Source organism: Scomber japonicus, chromosome 11 (assembly GCF_027409825.1).
Source record: "Scomber japonicus isolate fScoJap1 chromosome 11, fScoJap1.pri, whole genome shotgun sequence".
Taxonomy (NCBI): Eukaryota; Metazoa; Chordata; class Actinopteri; order Scombriformes; family Scombridae; genus Scomber; species Scomber japonicus.
In genome coordinates, this window is record NC_070588.1 from 13,618,171 (window position 1) to 13,639,610 (window position 21,440).

Below are 21,440 nucleotides of genomic sequence, written 5' to 3' on the forward strand. Positions count from 1 at the left end.
ATTTTCTTTTTCTTTTGTTTTTTGAATACTTAATAGCCACTTGAGGTAAGTGGTGCTCCATTCCGTCAAGTATTTGATCTAACCGCTGGTACAAATAAAAAATATTAAGCAGATATATATAAAAAATTGCAGCAGCTGATACCGTCCTCCACCTCTTGCTGATGACATGCCCACATTTGCAGGCCTAATTAGCTGCTGATTTTATTCTCCTTTTCTATATATGATAGCAACTTGACACCTAATAATCTGAATTTTTATAGCAGGTTAGCTATTATAAAATATTTTCTCAGACAACACAGGTACATAGATCTAAATGATCATCAGTGATACAGAAACAGAGAACAAAAACAAGATATCTTGTTGGAATAATGCAGCAATCCTCCATAACGTAACTATTATTATAAACTTGCACATGAATAAAATGTTTCTAAACTGTTCCCTTTTTCCTCTTGAGGCAATGTAACAAGACAATAAAGATGTCCAGGTTGCTAATGCCTGCGGACATCAGTGCTGTTAGCTGGGACTATACTGAGCCAACAGTTGTCCACTACTGCCAAAAGAAACTAAGACACCTGTGTTGGTGATGCCAGCACAGAGGGAGAGCAGGTGACTGTAACAGTTGGAGACTTTTGTTGTAGAAGGCCAACTATCAGCTAAACTAGATATGTTTCTGAAAATATATTATTTTTTGTTTATAGGAAACTGTTCCATTTATATATACATATACTTTAAATGCATATGAGTGTGTGTGTGCTTGTGAACCTACCAGTTATTCAAGTCACTGAGTCTGATCTCGCCGATGCGGTGAGCAGAGGAGGAGACATTAACCACACGGGAGAAATCACTAGATGTCCCACTGTTCTTCAGTGTGTCCAGGAGCAGCCAGGTCAACAGGAAGTGGCCTAAGTAGTTCACACCAAAGTGCTGCTCAAATCCATCCTCAGTACGACCCTCGGGAACCAGCATGACACCCGCTTGACATGCACAAAAATGTCATGCACATTAATATACAATTTAGTTGTCTGATGGCAGAGTAACAATACTGTTGTATTATATATTATATAATATCTTCTCCAATATATGTAATTTGTCTGCAGTAGACTACTATGTGGTATTTTTTATTTAAATCTTGTGACTATATTGTCCTATAGAAACGTATAACTGGCATGTTGCCTGTTTCAGTCTGGCTGCAGAGAGTAAACAAACATAAAATAATAATCTGAATATATTAACATTGACTATATACTGCTAAGAGCATGATGTTACCAAAAATCCTCTGTAAGGCCTCATGTATGCTACTTATCAAATAAACTATATAGACAAAAAAAACCCAGATCTGTCCACTAATTGATAAGCCAACCTGATGAAGCATATAAAAAGCAATCCTTCTGCACCTCTTCTACTTACAAAAAATGCTTCAATATGTTGAAAGACTTTTCAGTGAGACTAAAGTCGAGTTTAATTCCTTCACATTTTGCCTACATTTGACAGCACATTTCAGTTGTGCAGAAGATGTCTATCCCTGAATGCAAAGACAGACTCTCTCTTTCTATATGTACATTATATGTACAGTATATACAGTGTTTCAATCACTCACCATTATTGACCAAAATGTTAAGCGGTAGATCCCGCTCCTTGAAGCTCTCCACAAACTGATGGACAGACTGCGAAGAGGCGAGGTCCAGTTTCTTGAACTCCACTAGGAAGGACACACACACACACAGACAGAGACACAGACACACACACACATACACGCACACACACACACACACACACACACACACACACACACACACACACAGGGGAATACACATCAGAGCCATTGTAAATGGATTATTTCTGCTAGCCATTTCGGTGGTAAGACATCAAAGAGTGTATTAATCATTTCTTACAGCAGGCTTGGTGCGTTCTCACACTACAGTACTGGCAGCGCTTTACTTCTCTTCCTTCAACACATTATAACACACCTAATACGTCTTCCTGAGCTCAATCAAAGCCAATATATCAGGTCTAATGTATGATAAGACACAGGTAAGGAAGCAATGACCAGGAGCTGCTATCATCAGAGCGTGACAGTGACTTAAGTGTAAGTGTGAGAGTGTGTATGCATGCAGAGAATTACTTTAGGGATAAAGTAATGTGAGAAGAGTTGACAAAGCTTAAACTTAAAAACCTGGACCTCTTTTCTTGCGAGGGCATCTACTTAGCACACTGTAAAAAGTGTTCAGCACTATTATTGTAATACCTGCTGAATTATAAGACAGATATCCAATAAGAGTCCTGTCAACTATGGCCATTGAATGAAACATGATTACTTTATATTTTTACTTTATATAACTTGATCTGCCCCTCATGTCAGTCATGTAACTGCTCCAACCAGTAGAAGTGTGTATAAAAGTAAGTGACCAACACACTAAGCTGCGCTCTGATCTTGCACCATGTCTGTTTGAGGAAGCATGGATGTATCTACAGTATGTCCTCACAGTCATATCCTGCCTTATTTTCCTCTAACTCTTATAAGAGGATTTTCTCACCGTCTTTAAAGCTTTGTATTTGGACTTGTTTTCCATATTACAATAAAAGTAAGAATGCTCATTACCCCCCTCGCCCCTACAGGCTCTTCATTAAAATCTCATCTCTTTAAGAAATCCTGCATTTCTTCAAGATAAATTCTTAAATTAAGATAAATAAACTTACTGGAGCGCACAATGCTTCATGTCCTACTTACATAATGTCCTCTATTTCATCCTATATTTCACCTATAACACTGTTTTACAAATACAACAGGTTGAGGTGTTTTTTTTGCCCTGTATTTCTTGGTTTGGGAGAGAGGCCCTACTAGACAGAGATGATATTTTCCTCTCTAAAACACAGACCACATTGGCAGGCAACAGGGGTAATATTCTATATCCTCATAGAATTGGAGAGAGCAGTCACTCTGGGATCAACGGGTGAAACAGTGAGGATGTGAACAATAAGATGAGAAAATGAAGAACCAGGAGGTCATCAGCAGTGACAGATACTCGGCAAGCTACATGTAACCTCGGGATAACTCATTTGGGGGGGAACCTTCTATTCTTTCCATCAACTGTGTCAAGTCAAGTCAAATGTATTTCAAAAACAAACCCAAATTTAAAAACAACCCACGTTGACCAAAGTGCTGTACAGACCAGAGCAGATAGGAAACAGACACATAAAAAACAAGGCAAGCAGCTCACAGGCACAAATAGACATGTTTAAAACCCAAAATTGGGCATGTACCAAATATGTAAAATATTCTTGGTTTCTGTCGGGCTCAGGATGATAAATCGTTTCTGGATTAACTGCTGCCAAAGTACTAAAATATGAATGCATAAAATAAGATGACAACATAAATCATCCAAAAAATATATTGTTCCTCCATATAGTACATCTGCAGTACGCGTGTAGAGGGTCAAATATAATGGAGAAAGACAGGAAGAGGACTGAGAAGGAGCAGAGGGAAGGGGAGTTGATGAAGCTGATAACAAAAAAGGCCGCCGTGACAGATGAGAGTGCAGCGGTTCCCGATGAAGGTCTGATAGCAACCTTATCTCCAAGACGTGCCACTCACCTCCTGCTGAGTGTGTGTTGGTGTGCATGGGTGAGAGAGAGAGAGAGAGAGCGAGAGAGAGAGAGAGAATGAAAGAGAAGAAAATGAAAGACAGGAATAGAGAGCGAAAAGGAAATGAAAGACACAAACAGAGAGAGAGAGAGAGTGTGTGAGTATGAATTGGGTAACTCTAGGTATATCAGTGTGTATGTGATGTGGATTTGAATTGTACCAGCAAGCAAATGCGTGTGTCTTTGTGCATTAGCCTGAGATCAGGTACGTGAGTTAGTGTGTGTGTGTGTGTGTGTGCTGCCTGTCAGTCCACTCCTGTCCTCTTGAGTGGCCTCCCTTGGGGCCAGGCCCTTTCAGACTGGCCAGTCATATCTAGAAAGCCCACCGGGAGCGAAATGCCATCGATCGGACGTGGGCCGGCTGCTGCCAGCCCTCAATTAAGACCCCAGGATCCTCTCTATAGCTCAGCTTCCTTGGCTCAACGACCAAACACACAGACTATGCATTCGTTACAAAGGAATTACTTGAAACTGACGACAGGAACTGGCTTTGGAGACACGCGTGTGCAGTGTTAAAGCCACCATATCCATTCAGTCTTCATCTCCGTATAATCATGTGAGCTGTGAAGCTAAAGATCCCCTCAAGACGTGTATTAAGACATAAAAAATACTTTGCTTTGAATAATGATTTGTGTAATCACTATATGGTCGTATGGTTTTTCCACATTAAAGCTCAAGTACCTGAAGTTGTCCCTGGAAAATATGAATATACAAATATTTATATATTCAATACAAGATACGAGACATATATAGTATATATCCTTTTTCACTGAAAAGTCCTTTCTCCGTGTATGTTCAGTGGAGGTTTCATACTTGTTGAATACTGAACCATGGTTACTTTGTTACTTTGAGGAGGGTGGACAGTATAAAAGCATGTCAACTATTAAAGTCATACATGTTACTGTTGTAAAATGCGCAAATAATGTGTATTTTTTAAAGCACTTTCCAGGGTTGTAAATCAAATGTAAGTGCAGTGTTTTGTTACATTTCATGTGTATATTTACAGTTTTTGCATAACATAGCTTTTTTTTTTACTAAGATGTTCCTTAGCTGGTTGTTATCAGTTTCTTCTATGCTGGATGGTATAATTACATACACTTTAAATTATCTAAAACTATAATACCACTACTCCTTGAACACTGTATAATCCCATTAAGCTCTACAATGATTGTGTTTTCAGTTTAATGACATGGCCACAGTTATCTGAACTGACTGAATGGCTGAGCACAAAAACAGTCAAACTATGGATCATTGGCTCCCACTTCCAGATGAAAAGGCATGGCCAGTCTCAATTTACAATATGTAAGAATACAGAGAAATTTGGTGCACAATCCTATTTAAAAAATTAGTGGGGAGGAAGGATGACTCCTCAAGAGCACTCAATGCACTACTTTTGTGCCCCAATTTGTCTGACTGAAATTGCTGCGACAGAAAGGACTTCATTTCTATAATGAATGAAGGAGTTATTTCCACTCCTGTTCTTAATTGTTTGTTGGCTTGTTCATTAACCATGTTATTACAGACATTTTCATGTGTAACAATAGGAAAAGCACAGCTGCACATGATAAAATTAATCGTGGCTGAATTCCAGTTTAGTTTCTGTGTCCTGGTATTGTGCATGCTGGCTCGCTGTCAGACTAGCAACAAGCCATCGTTAATGGTATTAGTAACACCTGTGCTTTGCCTATTAAGACAAGTCAAACGGTCTACTGTAAAAAGGGCCTGCCCATACTAGTTTACTATTGCTTAAAAATACAGATTACTTCAAAACCAGGACACTTTAAAGCAATATTTCACATTTATGACTTGTGAAGTCTGTGAAAGGGTTAAAAGTCAATCTCGCGCGAAACTGTCCTGATATCCAGCGTGACAATTTTATCGCAAGTATATTCCAAACCAATCAAATTATTGAGGGGCTAGCTAGCTTGTCAACAGGAAGCAGCGTGTACATTTCAACCAATAAGAAATGTTTAGGGGTGGGACATGGCCGTGAAATTTCGTCAGAGCCAGGGCGAGCGATTTTTTGAGGGGTGGGCGTCATTGCTGGACAGGGCGATGTCACTCGCGGCATGTCAGGAAAGGCTGATTGAAAACTCCTGCATTTAATCACTTTTTCTCACTCGCTCATTCGCTGGCGTCGCTGTATGTCAGGATGCGGTGTAACTCTGCTTCCTTTTCCAATTTCCATTCACTCTGCTACACATACAGCTCTGTCTTTGTCACCTTGACCTGTTTCCTTTGGTGTCTCTTCTTCCCAGGCACACAGAAAAGCAGGTTTCACAATTGTGTCTGTAATTTTGAACACCAAATGTGATTATGAATGGTTTCTGCCACATCATTGCGCAATCAGAGCCTCTGAAGTACCTGTGCCACTAAAAAAAACACAAAAACAAAAACAGAATGAAAGCTTGTTCCAACTGAAAATGTTTCCCAAACTGCAGCACTTTGTCAATCAAATGAAAATGCAATACAAAATATTTGCATTCCCTGATGGGAATTTGAGACAGACTTAGTAAATGTCCCTGAATAAAAGCCAGTGAAATGGACACAATATCACCAAACTTTATATTTTTGTTTTTAAAGTATTTTTTTAGCCTGAAAGTTCATCAGTTCATACAGGCAGTTTTTTTTTTAAACCAAATATTGCAGCTGGGATAACAGTACAGACACTGAATGGAAACTTCTTGTGTCAGGTTTTCTACCTTAATAATGTTCAGACTGTTTCAGTAAACCTTCAGTTATGATTTTTTTCTGTAGTTAATCCAACTGCAGTAGCTTGGCTAAACTGTAAGTGGAATTTCAAGCTTGTATGTTAAGGCACCTTGTCTAATCTCTTTGGTGTTTATTCACATAAAAACAAATAACTTCACAAAAATCAATAAAATCAAAAATGATGAGGGAGGACTGCTTCCACTTAGCATAATCCCCCCCCCCCCCCCCCCCCCATTTCCACCTGGTTTTAACATGCATCTTGTGTGCTGACTGTGACTACAGTAAATATGATTAAGCTGGATTACACCTAAATCTGATATTAAAATGCACTGCTGGTAAACGCATCAAATTTCTCTTCCGCTTGCCAAAAGACCGGAGATCTTCCATTACACACATGCTTCAAAACTGACAGTAAATACATTGATATGCAATTATTTTTTTGGCAAATGCTTTACTATGAGAGCTCTCACGACTGGAAATACACAGTCTTAATGTGGTCAGATGTGACCGACCATCTTGTGTTGGAGTGTTGAAGTGTTTAGATGATGAGTTTTATTCATTTTTGCTCTAAATACTGTAGTACTCAAAGATGACTGTCAAGTTATACATTTCCATGAATTAACATGCTTCTCTCTCTGTTGTATTTGGATCAAACCTTTTTTCAGTTTCACTCATTCTCTAAATTATGGATCTGCTCACCCACAAATCACTTAACAACCTGGCCCCCACCTACCTCACAGACCTGCTCCACCATTACACCCTCTCCCGTGCCCTCCAATCCTCAGAGGGAAATCTCCTTACCCTACCCCCTCGGACCAAGCACAGAACTTGGGGGGACAGGGCCTTCTCCGCTGCCGCCCCCACCCTCTGGAATTCACTCCCCAAACCCAACAGAGACTGCACAGACCCCCCATACCTTCAAATCACTCTTAAAAACACACCTTTTTAAACCGGCTTTTAACCTGTAAACTGTTTTTTTTATCCTGTTTCCATTTTATGTCTTTTTAACCTTCTACATTGTTTGTTCTTCCATATTTTTGGTGTTCTCTGTAAGCGTCTTTGAGCACTTGTAAAAGCGCGTTATAAATAAAATGTATTATTTATTATTATCATAAATGTAGAGTGAAACTACAAAAAGAATGAGCTGTCCCCTCTGAACCAAGGGTACCAGAAGAAGGGGGTCCAAGGGCCAATTGCATACAGTGTACATTGAGACCAATAAAAATATTTCAGTTCTATTTGTTATGTTAAGTCTGTTTAAGCCATTAACTTAGCTATCTAAAGTTTTCAGCGCCCTGATGAAGACCGATGGGGATCACAAGAACGATGCACAGGAGCATTTTAATGATGTTTTATGGTGTGACAACACTGCGGATATGTTCTGGTTCGGTTTATGCACAAAACAACACTTGATTAAGGTTAAGGAAAGATCATGGTTGGACACCTGAGCCACAGCGACTCATGGTACAAACACCGGTGAAATATACCACTTCTTGCGAGGAAAAGCCCGCCCGAGACCGCAGCGATGAATGATGTCTTTCATAAGTATAAGACACTTCGTCGGAAATGGGAGGTGCAAGAGTTTATTTAGGTTAATGCAGGCTATGAATAACATTTTCATAACAGCATAGCATGTTGATTTGCGAAGGTTAAGCAGTAGGAAAGTAATGTTTTTTTCTTATTTATCATCAAATATGGAGTTGAGGCATGGCTGCTTACAACAGAAATACATGTTAACTTTCCTATTGCTTGCTCTTACTCAGCTACAGAAGTGTTACTGCCAATCTGTGGTTCAAGCTATAGTTACCCTGTAACAGTCATCGTATCCGGTCTATTAACCACCACACACACACTTTTTGGCCCCCACACTTCTGAAATGAATCCAGCGCCTCTGCTCTAAACTCACCTCTTATGAGACCTAGACAAGAAAGTATAAATAGTTTGAGCTGTCTGATAAACACCACAGTGATATCCAAGAATATTAGGTCTGGGCAGAGTGCCAATGTTAGATCCTCCAAAGCATTTTTTATTCAGCTCATGTAGGAGACAGGAGGCTGGCTGGTGCCCCAGTCAACCCCAACATGCTGTGCTCGTGGAATGATAGTCTCCCAAGCTGTAAATCTCTGTATATTGTGAGGCTGTCCTTCATAAGTTGTCCTCCACTATAAAGAGACCCAAAACGGTGAAATGTTGTGCACAAGGCCAAATTTCTGGTGAGATTTTTTTTCTCTTTTTATTAATCAATAGGCTATTAGTAAGAGGCAATCCTCATCTCTCCCTCTCACAGCGCTGGTTATAGCACATTCATCACCACAGGTGCGTCCCCTCAAGTGACAGGCCTATTAATGACGTTGAAATAAATTGAATGAATTTATCTTTAATCTAAGGTGAACTCATCTGTACCCATGTCAAGAGGCATTTTTGAAATTTACTTTGCCCCTCTGTGTGGTATTTTGGTGCCCAGTGCAGAGTACATGGTGTACAGGTGGGAGGAGAGGAACACACAGGTGGAACATTACAATGAGGCAGCTCAAAGCTGGTCTTTTGGTGGAAAAAAACAGTCTAAGACATTGCATCTCTGAATGTCTGTTTCTGGCACTGTTTCACTCTGCTGCTAATCTGGTGATTTTATCAACAAGAGCAAACTAAGCACTAATAATGTTTAATATATAAAACTAATAATGCTTCATATATGAATTAATGTCTCCAACCACTATGTTTCCCACATCAAAATATAATTGATGGTATACACATATACATGTCTTACATACACGTACAACCAATCAGACATCAGACACAAACTTTTGAAACACTACACCTTTCCACAAATGCACACGACATGCTTATATATGCACAAACCCTGACAAGGTCAACCTTTTGACAACTTAAACTTTGGAGAGGTTGATTACTTTCATCAGGACTGAATATTATAAAAACAAAGGTGACCAAAAATTATGTTAATTGGAGTGAGAGTGCTTAGGTAATGACAGTTTTTGTAGAAAGGGAGCAGCTGGGTTACCTGCGCTGAAAGAGAATTTAATATGTGTTAAGCAGACACACACATACACACACATACACACTCACATAGCCTTGTTTCACACTGTTAATCTAGGCCTATGGTTTGAGGCAGAATGTGTTACTTTCAAGTGCACCGTGACTAAAGTTAGTGGACAGACAGCAGCCTATGGCAAAAATACAGAAATACCCTGTATCTGCTTGTACTTACGTGTGTTAGTGTGTGTGTGTGTGTGTGTGTGTGTGTGTTTAAAATGCTTAAAGCCTCATTGACTAAAGCCCACTTACAGTCTGAAGTCATTAGCATATTTCTAAAGGAGAGTCGAGGTTTTCTAGGGACAGTATCTTTTTGAAACACTGCAGCATGATACCAAACAGTGCCAAACACACTTTTACATATTTACAAACAAAAATACACATGCTAAGTCAGTGGAGTGGGGGGAGTAATTCAAATGAACTTTATTTGTATAGCACCTTTCTAAACTAAGGTTTAACAGGAGCCTCATGGGGTAAACACAACAACACCACTAACTGAAAAGACTATATAAAAAAGGTGTTTTAAGAAGAGACTTAAAATGAAGAGATGGACTTTGTGCTCCAAATCTCTTCTTGAAGGTTTTTCCAAAATCTGGAAAATCTGTTTCAGATTTGGGAACCACCAGGCATTTGAGGACTTTATGGAGTGTGATGGTATATGGAGAGTTAACTGTTCTGAGCTTCAAAAGTGATGAGTAAGATTTTAAAAACTAACATTCAGTCAGTGCAAAGATGAAAGGATATGTGTAACATGCTCTCATTTTATAAATCCTATCGGCTGCATTTTGAATTAATTGTAGTGAGACTTTCTGCTGCCGACATAGAAAAGACAGTCGCAATAATCTATCCGCAATGAAGTATAAGCACAAAGGTTTTTGGTAGACAGAAATTGCTTGCGATCCTAAATTGAAAAAAGCATTACTGTACAATAGATTTTATGTGGCTGTTCAAAGTCAAGTTGCTGTCAAATAATAGATCTAGGTTTCTACACTGCGGAGTCATAAAAAATCAGAGTATGAACCTAGCATGTTTTTAATTTCAGTGTTGGAGGAGTCAGTGCCAGTTAGAAATATCTCAGTCTTTTTTGATTGAGCTGAACGAAATTTTGAGCCAGCCATTTAGGAGAATCCTTGAGACAGTTCATAAGCGAAGACATTTCATTAATCGAAGTTAATATAGATATAGATGTTTATTTATTGTCAATAAATGATGTAAACTAGGGTATCGTCTGCATAAAAATGGAAACAGATGTTGTGTAAGGGCAGTGCCACTGATGACAAACCATTGTTCTAAACAGGACAAGAGGAAATACGATCAACTATGTCTAACACTGTACTAAAATCTAGGACTACTTAAATGGAGGCATGTCCAGCATCAGCACCTTGAAGCAAATTGTTCATTACTTTAAGAAGGGCAGTTTCTGTACTACGATACAATTTCATTAAACATGGAATCACATGTGAAATCTAATTTAGCTAGATGTGTATCCACTGATGATAATCACACACGGGATAGTTTTAAAAGCTTTAATATAAAAACTGAGATAGTATTAAAAACTGTAGATCGTGTAAACTGTATGTGAGCAGCTATAAGCAAGGAGGTAAAACAAAACATATACAATAGTGATCAGAAATGCAAGGATCAGAACAATCAAGTCAGATAATTTAAGACCTTAAGATGAAACAAGATCAGAAGTTTGGCCCTGAGAGTGAATGTGCCCAGTCAGTGAGCAAGATAAAAGAATCAATTAGGGATACAAATTCGGCACTTCAGACTATAGGTGCAGCAGACATGAATATTAAAATCATCTAGAATTAAAATTCTGTCATATCTGAGTAGGATTACTGATAAGAGTTCTGACATTTAATTTATGAAGCCAGGAGAATATTTTGGAGGTCTGTATACTTGACGGCACAGACACAAAAAAGGAGAAATATTATATAGGAGTAAAATTCTCAGGCTGTACCCATGATACAGTTGTCATAAAAATGTCCAGATACAATGTCCAGATAAGAATGACTTATTTAACATAGATCTTACACTGAGTAGCCCTGCCTTGAATATATTTGGTATGGGGCAGTGGAGGAGACATAGGCTGCCAGGGATTGTGAACAAGATTAGATGGAGTGACCATATGAGAGAGATGGCTGGCTGAACACCTGTTCCTTCTGTTACTGGCCACACAGGGAATAGTACTTTTAAAATCACAGAAACAGCCAGCAGGACTCACTATTGTAAAACAGGCTTTTTTTTTCTCTAAAGTGAAGTCAAAGTGTAGACAGGGTCATGCTGAGGTGTGTGTCAGAAAGAATTAAAAGCTATAAAAATGGATGAAATTAGAAACTAGTTGCTTAGTTCCTTTCTTATTAGGGTGTAGGTTGTCCATTTTATCCTGTTTCAGAAATAATTGTTTTGAGCTGCAACAATTAGCAAGTTGATAAATGGATTACTATCTACTACTGAATTTTATCAGCAACTAATTTTGACAATCAATTAATCTTCTTTCTTTTTTTCTTTGATTCCAGCTTCTCACATGTGAATATTTTCTACAACACAATAAATTGAGTGTATTTGGGTTGTGGACTGCTTAAGACAACTTGAGGACGTTATTTTAGGCTTTTGGAAACAGTGATCTATTTCTTACCTCTTTCTGACATTTCATGGACAATACAATAAATCGATTAGCTGAGAAAATAATCAACTGTTTAATCAATAATGAAAATAATTAGTAGTTGCTGTCACAGCTGGTGCAAGTAGGATCAAAGGAATACAGGGGAAGGACCAAAAATGCAGGTGACTGATACAGTTCAATGACTTAATGACAAAACTTGCGGTAAAAGGCTTATGGAGTACGTGAGGCAGTCAAGGGTATCGAAATGGGAGCAAGCAAGAATCCAAAATCCAATATTGAGGCAGGTCAAAACACGCAGATTACAGGATTTCAGATTTCAAATAACAGATAAACAGATAACAGACTGGAGGCTAGAAAGCAAAAGCATGAAGCATTACAACAGTCTGGCAGAGGACAGTGGAAGTGGACCGCTACACGTAGTGAGTGGCTCATGAGGGAGTGAGCTGCAGCAGATGAGTGGGCGGAGTAGGCCAGGTAACTGCAGGACTGATGAAAAGTGGGAACAGGTGTGTACAGTAGATGGGTAAAAGTAGGGAAAGTCCAAGGACATATGGTGGACAGTTTGAGGATGGCAAGTGTGGGGGGAGTTGGAGGAAAGTAAATGGCTGCTGTAGAGAGGGACTGAGGAACAGACAGTGACAGCCAAATTATGTTTTGCCATTTGAACTTCAAATGCAGCGATTTTAGTTTTGGATTGTTTTGGATGACATCACTTTGGGCTTCTGGAAACTTTGGGGGATGCTTTTAAACTATTATCTGACATTTTGTAGCCGAAATTACGAATCAAGTAACTAACTGATTAAATAAAAAACAAAACAAATAGCCAGTTTTTACATTACCTACGTACTGACTGTGACGACACTTTGAAATCCCTTACAGGACCTGAACAGATTCATCAGCAGGTCCCTCATTTCAGAGCTACCCGTTCAGCCCACATGTATATTAGGAGCTGTCTCCCATTTCTCATAACAGACAAATGTGCAAACACTAGGAAGGATGCCAAAGGGCGTTTGGACAGAGATGTTTAAAGCTCCTGCCTCACATACTAATGAGAATCCATTACCATCTCATTCACACACACACACACACACACACACACATACACACACACTCTCATTCAGTGCACAAGCATCTGGATACCGCCCCCGTCCCCCCCGTCCCCTATGCCTCAGTGCCTGCCAATTACAAAAGAAGTAATCAATTCCACCATGGCCCCGTCCAGGGAAATCGACTTCAATGACACCAGCTACATGGTCGCTGTCTCTGTACCTGACAGCCACTTACACACAAGCAAGGACCCGGCCAGCCATCTTTCTACTGCCCTCCACTGCAAGCCTGCGTAAGGAAAACCACAGATGTATTACCTGTGGTCAGCTCCGCCATTAACTCATTAGGTTTGCTAATTTCCTATGATGATATGTTTTAATCAATAGACTTGGATTTTATAGATGTGTATTTAATTAAACAATGCATTATTGTACTTTTATTGCACGATAGCCAAATGATTCCATTCAAAAAACAACTTTTACATTCATACAAGGTTCAATTAATGACACCAAGTCCTTCCTCTCTCAGAGAATTGGTTCTTTTTCACTCAATACTCTCAAAATTTCAATAGAATTTTCTCACCAATAGTTTCCTGAATGCCAAGAATAACTGTGTTTTAACTTGTGTGGTGTAGTTACTTTGGTTTGAATTTTTACATAAAATGTGTTTTTCTGGGCAGAGATTTTTGGTACTGACTGAAAAAGTGGTTATTACAATTTCATTTGTTAAATAATAAATAAAATGATCAATAATAAATAATATATTTTTTATCTTTTCCAACAGTCAGAGATCAGAAGGACACCAGTTGTCTGTCTGCTAACTAGGATTGTCTGCATTATTCATTGGCAGTGTTGGGAGTTTTTTGTAAGCCGTACAATAAAGAGGTGTAAATGAACATGCTGTCTGTCATTAGTGTAAAGATTTACCCATTATGGGCCAGACTTGGCTGTGTGCTGATGGCAGAGTAATTATATTGAAAGGAGGTCTTGACTAAAACAACATGTGTGAGGAATCACAAAGGGGTTTTCATTTTCGGTAATGCAAGTACTCTTACAAGTTACTTTTCTCAGAAGGTAATGTTGTAATCTAACGGCAGTAATATTGTAATGTAATTAGTTTTAAAAGTAACATTCCCCAACACTGTTCATTGCAACATCTTGCAATTATGAAGTATTGTTTTCAAAATAACAATAAAAAACGTATAGAGTCTGTATATTTGTACTTCGGTGCTTTGCATTAAACAGAAGTATTTTGGTATGAAATACATGGTCTTTGATCACCTAAGGATTCTGTGAACCTAAACTGCTTAAATTGACTGACAATTCAGTGAGTTATGATAGCTGTAAGAGCAAATAGACCTTCTTCTCACAATATACTTTCATGCATTTGGAGCAATGTGGCGGCTGCTTGACACATCGATACACTGGCTAGCAGCACCCAATGCTGTACCAACGCGCATATATAGTACTGTCAAAATAGAATATAGACTTAGTACGATGGATCCTTCAAGATGATGAATGAAGAAAGAGGCAGCTGTAATTGGTAATGGTCAACAGATGTGTGGACAGCTGACAGAGAGTGTCCAAGCTCTCAGCCATCACTTAATGAATGTCAGAGGAAATGACAGATGCTGTTTGTACAGATATGTTCACAGCAGTTTAAAAAATGTAAAATACATAGAAATATGTTATGTAAGTATTATTATGTAAATATATTCTAACACAAAAAGTGAAATGAATTAAAATCTCAGTGTGACTTCAAAGTCTAAATCACCAGTTATTAAATCACATCAAGTGGTTTTTATAAATTCTTACACACCAAGCTGAGTTGAACAGCCTCTGACACGACTCCCAAGGAGTTAAAGACTCAAGGCTGTTTGGTACAGAAAAGAATAACTTATGAGGCTGCTTAGACGTGAGACTTCGGTGGAATTTATGGTACTGTGAAGGTCGCCCAAATCAATTTCTCAACATGGGAGTTATAGAGACCACTGTTAAGCTATAGTCAATGGAGTAATGAATCTCTTTAGGGCTACCATGGGCTATCAACTTCTCTTCTTCCATTGTCCTTCCACCTGCTTTCCATTTTTTTCCTATACTTCACAATATTTGTCTATTTGTCATACATGTCCCTGTCTCTCTCAACCTCCCAACGTGCCTGACTTATCTTCCCCTCTTCTACTTCTCATAGCTCCTTTCCCTTGTATCCTCCTCTTCATTACAGTGCATCAACAGCACTCTTGTCATTGCACAGCCAGCATGGAAGCTGTGTATGTTCATCTGCAAATGTGTAGTTATGTTTGTGTGTGTTTTTAAGACGCCTCAGGGACACGCTGCTGCAGTCCTGCCCTTTATCTTCATGCGCGCACATGCATTTGTGTGTTTGTGCATGTGTTTACAGTCATGTTCGCAATGGTACCTTTGGCCTCTTTGAACTCTTCACAGATCCTTCTGATGGCTGCCAGACCCTCCTGTTCATCCCTCCCACCTGAAGGAAAAGAGACACACGAGCCGGTTATTACAATGTCTGACAAGCCCTTCGAGGCTTTTCATAAAATAATAATGATGTAACAGTTTGTTTGTCAGTCCTGTGTCTTCATATAAACATATATTTCCAGGAAGGATTCTTAAGATGAAAATTGATGTAACCATTTAGCACTTCAGGGACATTTAAGAGAGTTAAAGTTTCTGAGTAAATCCTTCTGCTTCAGTAAAGAACCCGTCTGCAAATCTGGTTTTAAAGAATATATAGTAGGGCTGCAAGTATTTTCATTATTGATTAATGGGCCAATTATTTTCCAAATTAACAACCCTTACCCTGACATCCAGAGACAAACTAGCTGTGTGTAAAACATTATCCCACTTGTTAATGCGTTGTCTTATAAGGAGGGAGGAGAACTTTAGGGTAGAACTAAATAATGTGGGATGAATAAGCAGGATCATCACTACATTAGTAAGGTTATATAAAGTGCATTAACATATAAGTGTAATAAGTGTATTGTATTGTTTAATCATGTTTAAATTCATTTAAAACATGCATTTGTGCAAGTTAATATACAAGTATCTATATGTGTGTATATGTATGCATATATAGGTGTGTCATATTTATTACACGTATCCAAGTTATTTGAGTCATAGTGCCGCTACGTAAACAAGAAATACATCCATACAATTTATTATTATTAACAAAAAAGAAAAACATATTTTTTAGAAATGAACAGGCAGGTTGAAACATGAAACACAAATTGCGTGCTACTTTAACATTAGATACAGTACTACTAAAAGTACATTAAAATATTTTCAACATGCACAGATGCCCCCGGTGAAAGATACAGTCATTGACTCTGACTCAGGAAGGACTTTCTGTTTACTGAGGCTGTCTGCATACAAATGAAGCTGGCTTCTATTAAAGGGAGAGGGAAATGTTTAGAAACAGAGGCTGAAAATATGAGAAAGACACATGGAAAAGAGAGAGAGAAAGACACAGACAAACTCATACTCTCACTGCCTGTGACAGTGCTGACAATTGTCAATCAACTGATTAGAGAATTGACAAAACATTGATTGAGAAAACATTAGTTCGACATCAGCTGACCCTACTTCTCAGATGTTCGGATTCTCTGCAACTGTCTTTTTGCACAGACTCACAAATAGCCAACATGCACACTCTCATTTTCTCTTTGCGTGCACACACACACACACACTAATCTTGGATTATCACGCAGCCCTTTTCAAGGGCAGTGCATCATTTACCCCGATGCACTGCGGTTCAGGCTAGGCTGAAGGATGCAGCTCTTCTGGGTGATGTGTCACAAGGGTCACACACATACGGGACCTGCGCACATTGATCCCACACAAATATGTTGGGTTTTTTTTTTTTTTTTTCCACAGACTTCTCTGCTTATGGACCAGCAGTCACTGACAATGCTGCATATCATTTAAATACACATTTCCACATGCACAAGTGCTTTCGGTCAAAGCTCTCCATTAAAATAGCCACTGATTAAAAATATGCCCTGAGGAAATAATTTGCCTACTAAACATTTTGAGCTAAGGGTTAAAAATGTAACCTAATTAATTTGCTGAAATAATCTCGCTGCTTCTGAACAAATGGATAAACTGAGTGTGACACAGAGCAATAAAGTCCCAACATTCAACTCCTCATACAGAGAAAATTACACTTATACTTACACATAGTTCAATATCTCTTCTGTCTGTGTGTTAAATAGTCAGTCTGTCTTATTCATATTATAACTGTTGTTCATTAAAATGCAAATGAGAAAAAACTTAAGAACAACCATTTGTCATTTTAGTTACGTGTTGAAATTCTTTCTTGACAAAAAACAGTGCAGTACCTCCGGTTATAACGTTGGTTTCCAGATAACAGGGTTGAATGACTGGCCAATCAGAGTCACAGATATACAGGACAAAGGGAGGGCATTTCTCTTCATTTAATAATGTTAAAAGTAAAGTTAGGCTTTGCTGTCGGCTTCCCAGCTCATTATAAAAAAGAAAGAGAGGAAAAAAGGGAAAGAGAGAACGTGAGCGAGCTGAGAGCATGAGTAGGTGAGCGTAAGAGAGAGATCAACAGTGATGGTCAGGCAAGGAGAGGGAGCAGCAGTAGTGAGAACAAAGAATGAGAGAAATACATTTTCTGATTGTTTCATTGGTGTTACGTACGTTACCCATCAAACACTCTACAGATGATTTGAGACAGATGCTCTTAGTTTCATTTTCCTCCTTTGCATTTCTCCTCTGTATTCATTCATCACAGTCCACCTCCATTTCTGCAGTGCACAGGTGGCTCGTGGGAGCAGTCGATGCCATTATGTTCTTTCTCTCATTGTTTTAACTTAACAAGTACATTTCTACATTTCTCTGTTCAAGAGTTTATTATCAAGGTCATCCATACTGAATATGTATTTTTATATACTCCATACAGTCTGGCTTTCCTAACTCACATTTATACACCATTTATTTACTGATATATGTGCCTATGTGAACTTTATATTTTGCATATGTGTGTAATAAATCAACATTTCATATCCTTAACTAAAGGAAAACACCCAGATCTAAAAGGAACTACACTGTTGCACAAATTACGTATGCAATGAATAAATCACTATAAATTATGGAAAAGAGAGTTTTCAATTTTTGGCTGCTAGCCCAGCGAAAATATATAAAGGTCCAATTAAACTCTCCTGGATCTACTGGCCAAGTAGGTCAGTGAAGAAAAAACACTACTTGGACACTGTCACAAGTTTAGTTTTATATCAAACTTGGCAACTTCACTTTGACACAAAGACTTTGAGATGCTGCATGCAGTCACTGTGCTTGGCTTTTGTTGGCAAAGAAAAACCTCCAACATGTACAGTAACTCCCTCTACAACTGCTGTTATTATGATTCTATTAAAGTGTGGGTTATACAAATGAGACACAACATGTTCATTTTTCAGTTTTAGTTGTGTTGGTAAGGTATTTGGACTATTTTAAAGCATCTCTGAATGCCCTTTATAGGCACTGTATAAATAAATACATAAAAATGTATTAAAAGTTGGGACGCATACAACAAACGACCAAACAGCCAATATTTAAAAATGCTGTGGTTCAGGAGGAAGATTCAAGAGCTTTATTGTCACATGAACAGCAACAGTAAAGGCACTAAAATGTAGCTTCTTCTAGCTGTAGTTCAATTAAAGTACTGAGTAAAATATTAACAAGAGACGAGTAAACCAGGAGAGAGTCGAGCATGATAAACATACAAAAATACATTATTTTGCACATTGGATATGCGATACAAGTGTAATATTGAATATAAGTGATAAATAAGTGTTAAATAATATTATATAAGTGTTGTTATATAAATATAAATATTGCTTATGAGATGGTGAGAAACTGCTGATTCAAGATAAGGCAAGTCTCACATGTGTTACTGCAGGTTTATGTCTGATGTCATAAGCAGAATCATCGTTAGGCTGTGTTATCGATGCTTTATTGATCTATCAAGTGTATGAATGAACATAATGATAATCAGTGTGCTGCTGTCAGTTAGCTGTGATTCAGGTTTAAATGGAGCTGAGTGATGGCATTAGATGTAAATTCTGTATTTAACAGATAAAGCAGATGTGTGGCAGGTAGTTATTTTTTTGCTGTGTCGTGAGGTTTAACTGCAGGTTATGAATCATTTTTACAGAAATACATATTAACACATATCAGGTGCTGGTAAGTTAAACTTTTTCCTGTATCAGCAGTCTAATACTTTCAGTTTTTGCATTAGACAACTGGCATGGTTTTTTGTATTGTTGCAAACAGCTAGTCTTTCATATAAGCTGAGGCTGATGCATGTTGGCAGAAGACAATTTCTCATCATATTCAAGAACGGGCTTATTGACATAAATGGATGTGCATATTTCCCCAGGTAAATCTCAGTTGATGGGACTACATAACACTCATCAGAGCATCATGATTGACAGTTCATTGATAAATTTCATCAAGTCTGATATAACAAATTTGTCCTCCTGAGACCTTTGCTTCCTGTGTAGCAAATGCAGTAATGTGGATTTTCAGAAGATGATTTCCTTTGAGTGTTCCATTCATCAATCCCACATATCACAATGTCTTATATAAACCTAATTTAACAGCACTTTTCAGAGTGAAGTAATGAAGTAATGTATTCAGTTATTATTCTCCATATTTGAATGGCTGAAACTGTCTTCTTCATTCATGATTTTATGAATGATTAAGAGACAAAAGGTTGTCCAGAACTCATTAATGCTAATCATTATTATAGTCATAACTACAAATACTAATAGACTCTGTAAGATATTTGAATTATAAATTATCTTGCTGCTGAAATGAAAAGTCCAATTAGCCAAATGAAACACAGTCTTCCTCATCATATGTAAAACCATAACCAGACTGATGCATTATGTTACATCAGTGGTTAAGTCCACGTTCATGTGTTCATGTGTGTCCAAAAACTGAAGCTTATTATATTCAATAACGTATGTACAAGAATAACAGAATTACTCACATACTCACTGCACATATTTTCGTTTTACTTTCATTCTTTTTTCTGTTTGTCTTTCCACAACATGAATATGTGCTGCAATTTATTTGTAGTCATTCACACTAAGGCATTCAAGTATTCAACACAACCTCATTTATAATATTTTTGTTATTTTCTGTCAAATATATATTTTGTAGCTGCTAAGACGCCACTTTTCCACAGGAATTTTAGTTCATAATGCATGATCTTAGCTTAATAAAGATGTCATTTTAGTCAAAAATGTAACCAAAACTGCTTCAAATGCAATTGCACACTGTTTAATATCCAGCTGTGATATCTGACAGTGCAAACGCTCAATCCATAAACTCTCATCACACATGCAGTGTGCTACCACTCCACCTGAAATATGCATCCACTCCATTACCTGAGACAAATCCACTTTACCATAAATATTCTCACTTCATGATTTATCTCGAGAGATGAAAATAGATGAAACGGAGATACACTCACAGTCCTGTGAGATCAACTTCCATACACACAGGGTTGACTGAGACAACATCAGACACTTAAAGTTCTTAATGTATTGATTTTGTGTGTGTAATCATACATTGCGCTCAGGTCTCATTTATGGTCTGCTCAGTCTCCAAGGATACTCTGACATTGACTCTGCGGTATACACACAGTGAATGAATAAAGCTTGTGTTTTCTTCAAAATTTTAACACGTGAACTGAATGAAAAATACAATATTGCCTTGACAACATGTTGCTGTTAGTGGCATCATGGAGCTGCAAGGTCCTGCACCTGAAGATGATTTTTATGTATGGAAAATAAAAGTAAATGTTTAACTGCGATTTTCCATTAATTTCATGGTACATTAACAGATTTTGAATGAATCCCTGTCAGTGTTCATCACTGCCACCTCAACTGCCTGTCACTTATATGGTAATAGCCTAATTATAATGGATAACAGCATGATTCCTCCGCATATTCTCTGCTTGCTGTCAGGATGTAGACTCTGCACAGACAAGCAGCTGTAATATAAAAATGTATTATACTACTACTACTTATATTACTACTTCTGCTGTTGCTGCTACTACTACTACTACTACTACTACTTATATTACTACTTCTGCTGTTGCTACAACTACTACTACTACTTATATTACTACTACTGCTGCTACTATGTTCAGTCAATTGTCAGTTGGATTTCCCTTTCCTTAGCTTTATTAAAGGGTCATTTAGGATTTTAAAAGCTTCAAGCTGATTGTGTCATTTTAATAATGAACCACTACACAGAAATAAATATAACTGATACCAATCAATGAAGTCTTCATTCATATCATATCA

At 38.0% G+C, this 21,440-nt stretch overlaps 2 protein-coding genes across 2 annotated transcripts in view; one reads left to right on the forward strand and one right to left on the reverse strand.

The window, feature by feature from the left end:
* Positions 1 to 21,440, forward strand: part of slc12a8 (solute carrier family 12 member 8) — a 102,740-nt gene that overhangs the window by 25,474 nt on the left and 55,826 nt on the right. The window lies entirely within an intron of this gene.
* LOC128367463 (dehydrogenase/reductase SDR family member on chromosome X-like) overlaps positions 1 to 21,440 on the reverse strand; it is a 32,067-nt gene that overhangs the window by 3,876 nt on the left and 6,751 nt on the right. Inside the window, exons 3-5 of the mRNA XM_053327989.1 lie at positions 15,503 to 15,571; positions 1,598 to 1,699; positions 767 to 974 (exon numbers count right to left, since the gene is read on the reverse strand). Of these exons, the coding sequence (XP_053183964.1) occupies positions 767 to 974; positions 1,598 to 1,699; positions 15,503 to 15,571 (379 nt within the window). The remainder of the gene's footprint in view (positions 1 to 766; positions 975 to 1,597; positions 1,700 to 15,502; positions 15,572 to 21,440) is intronic.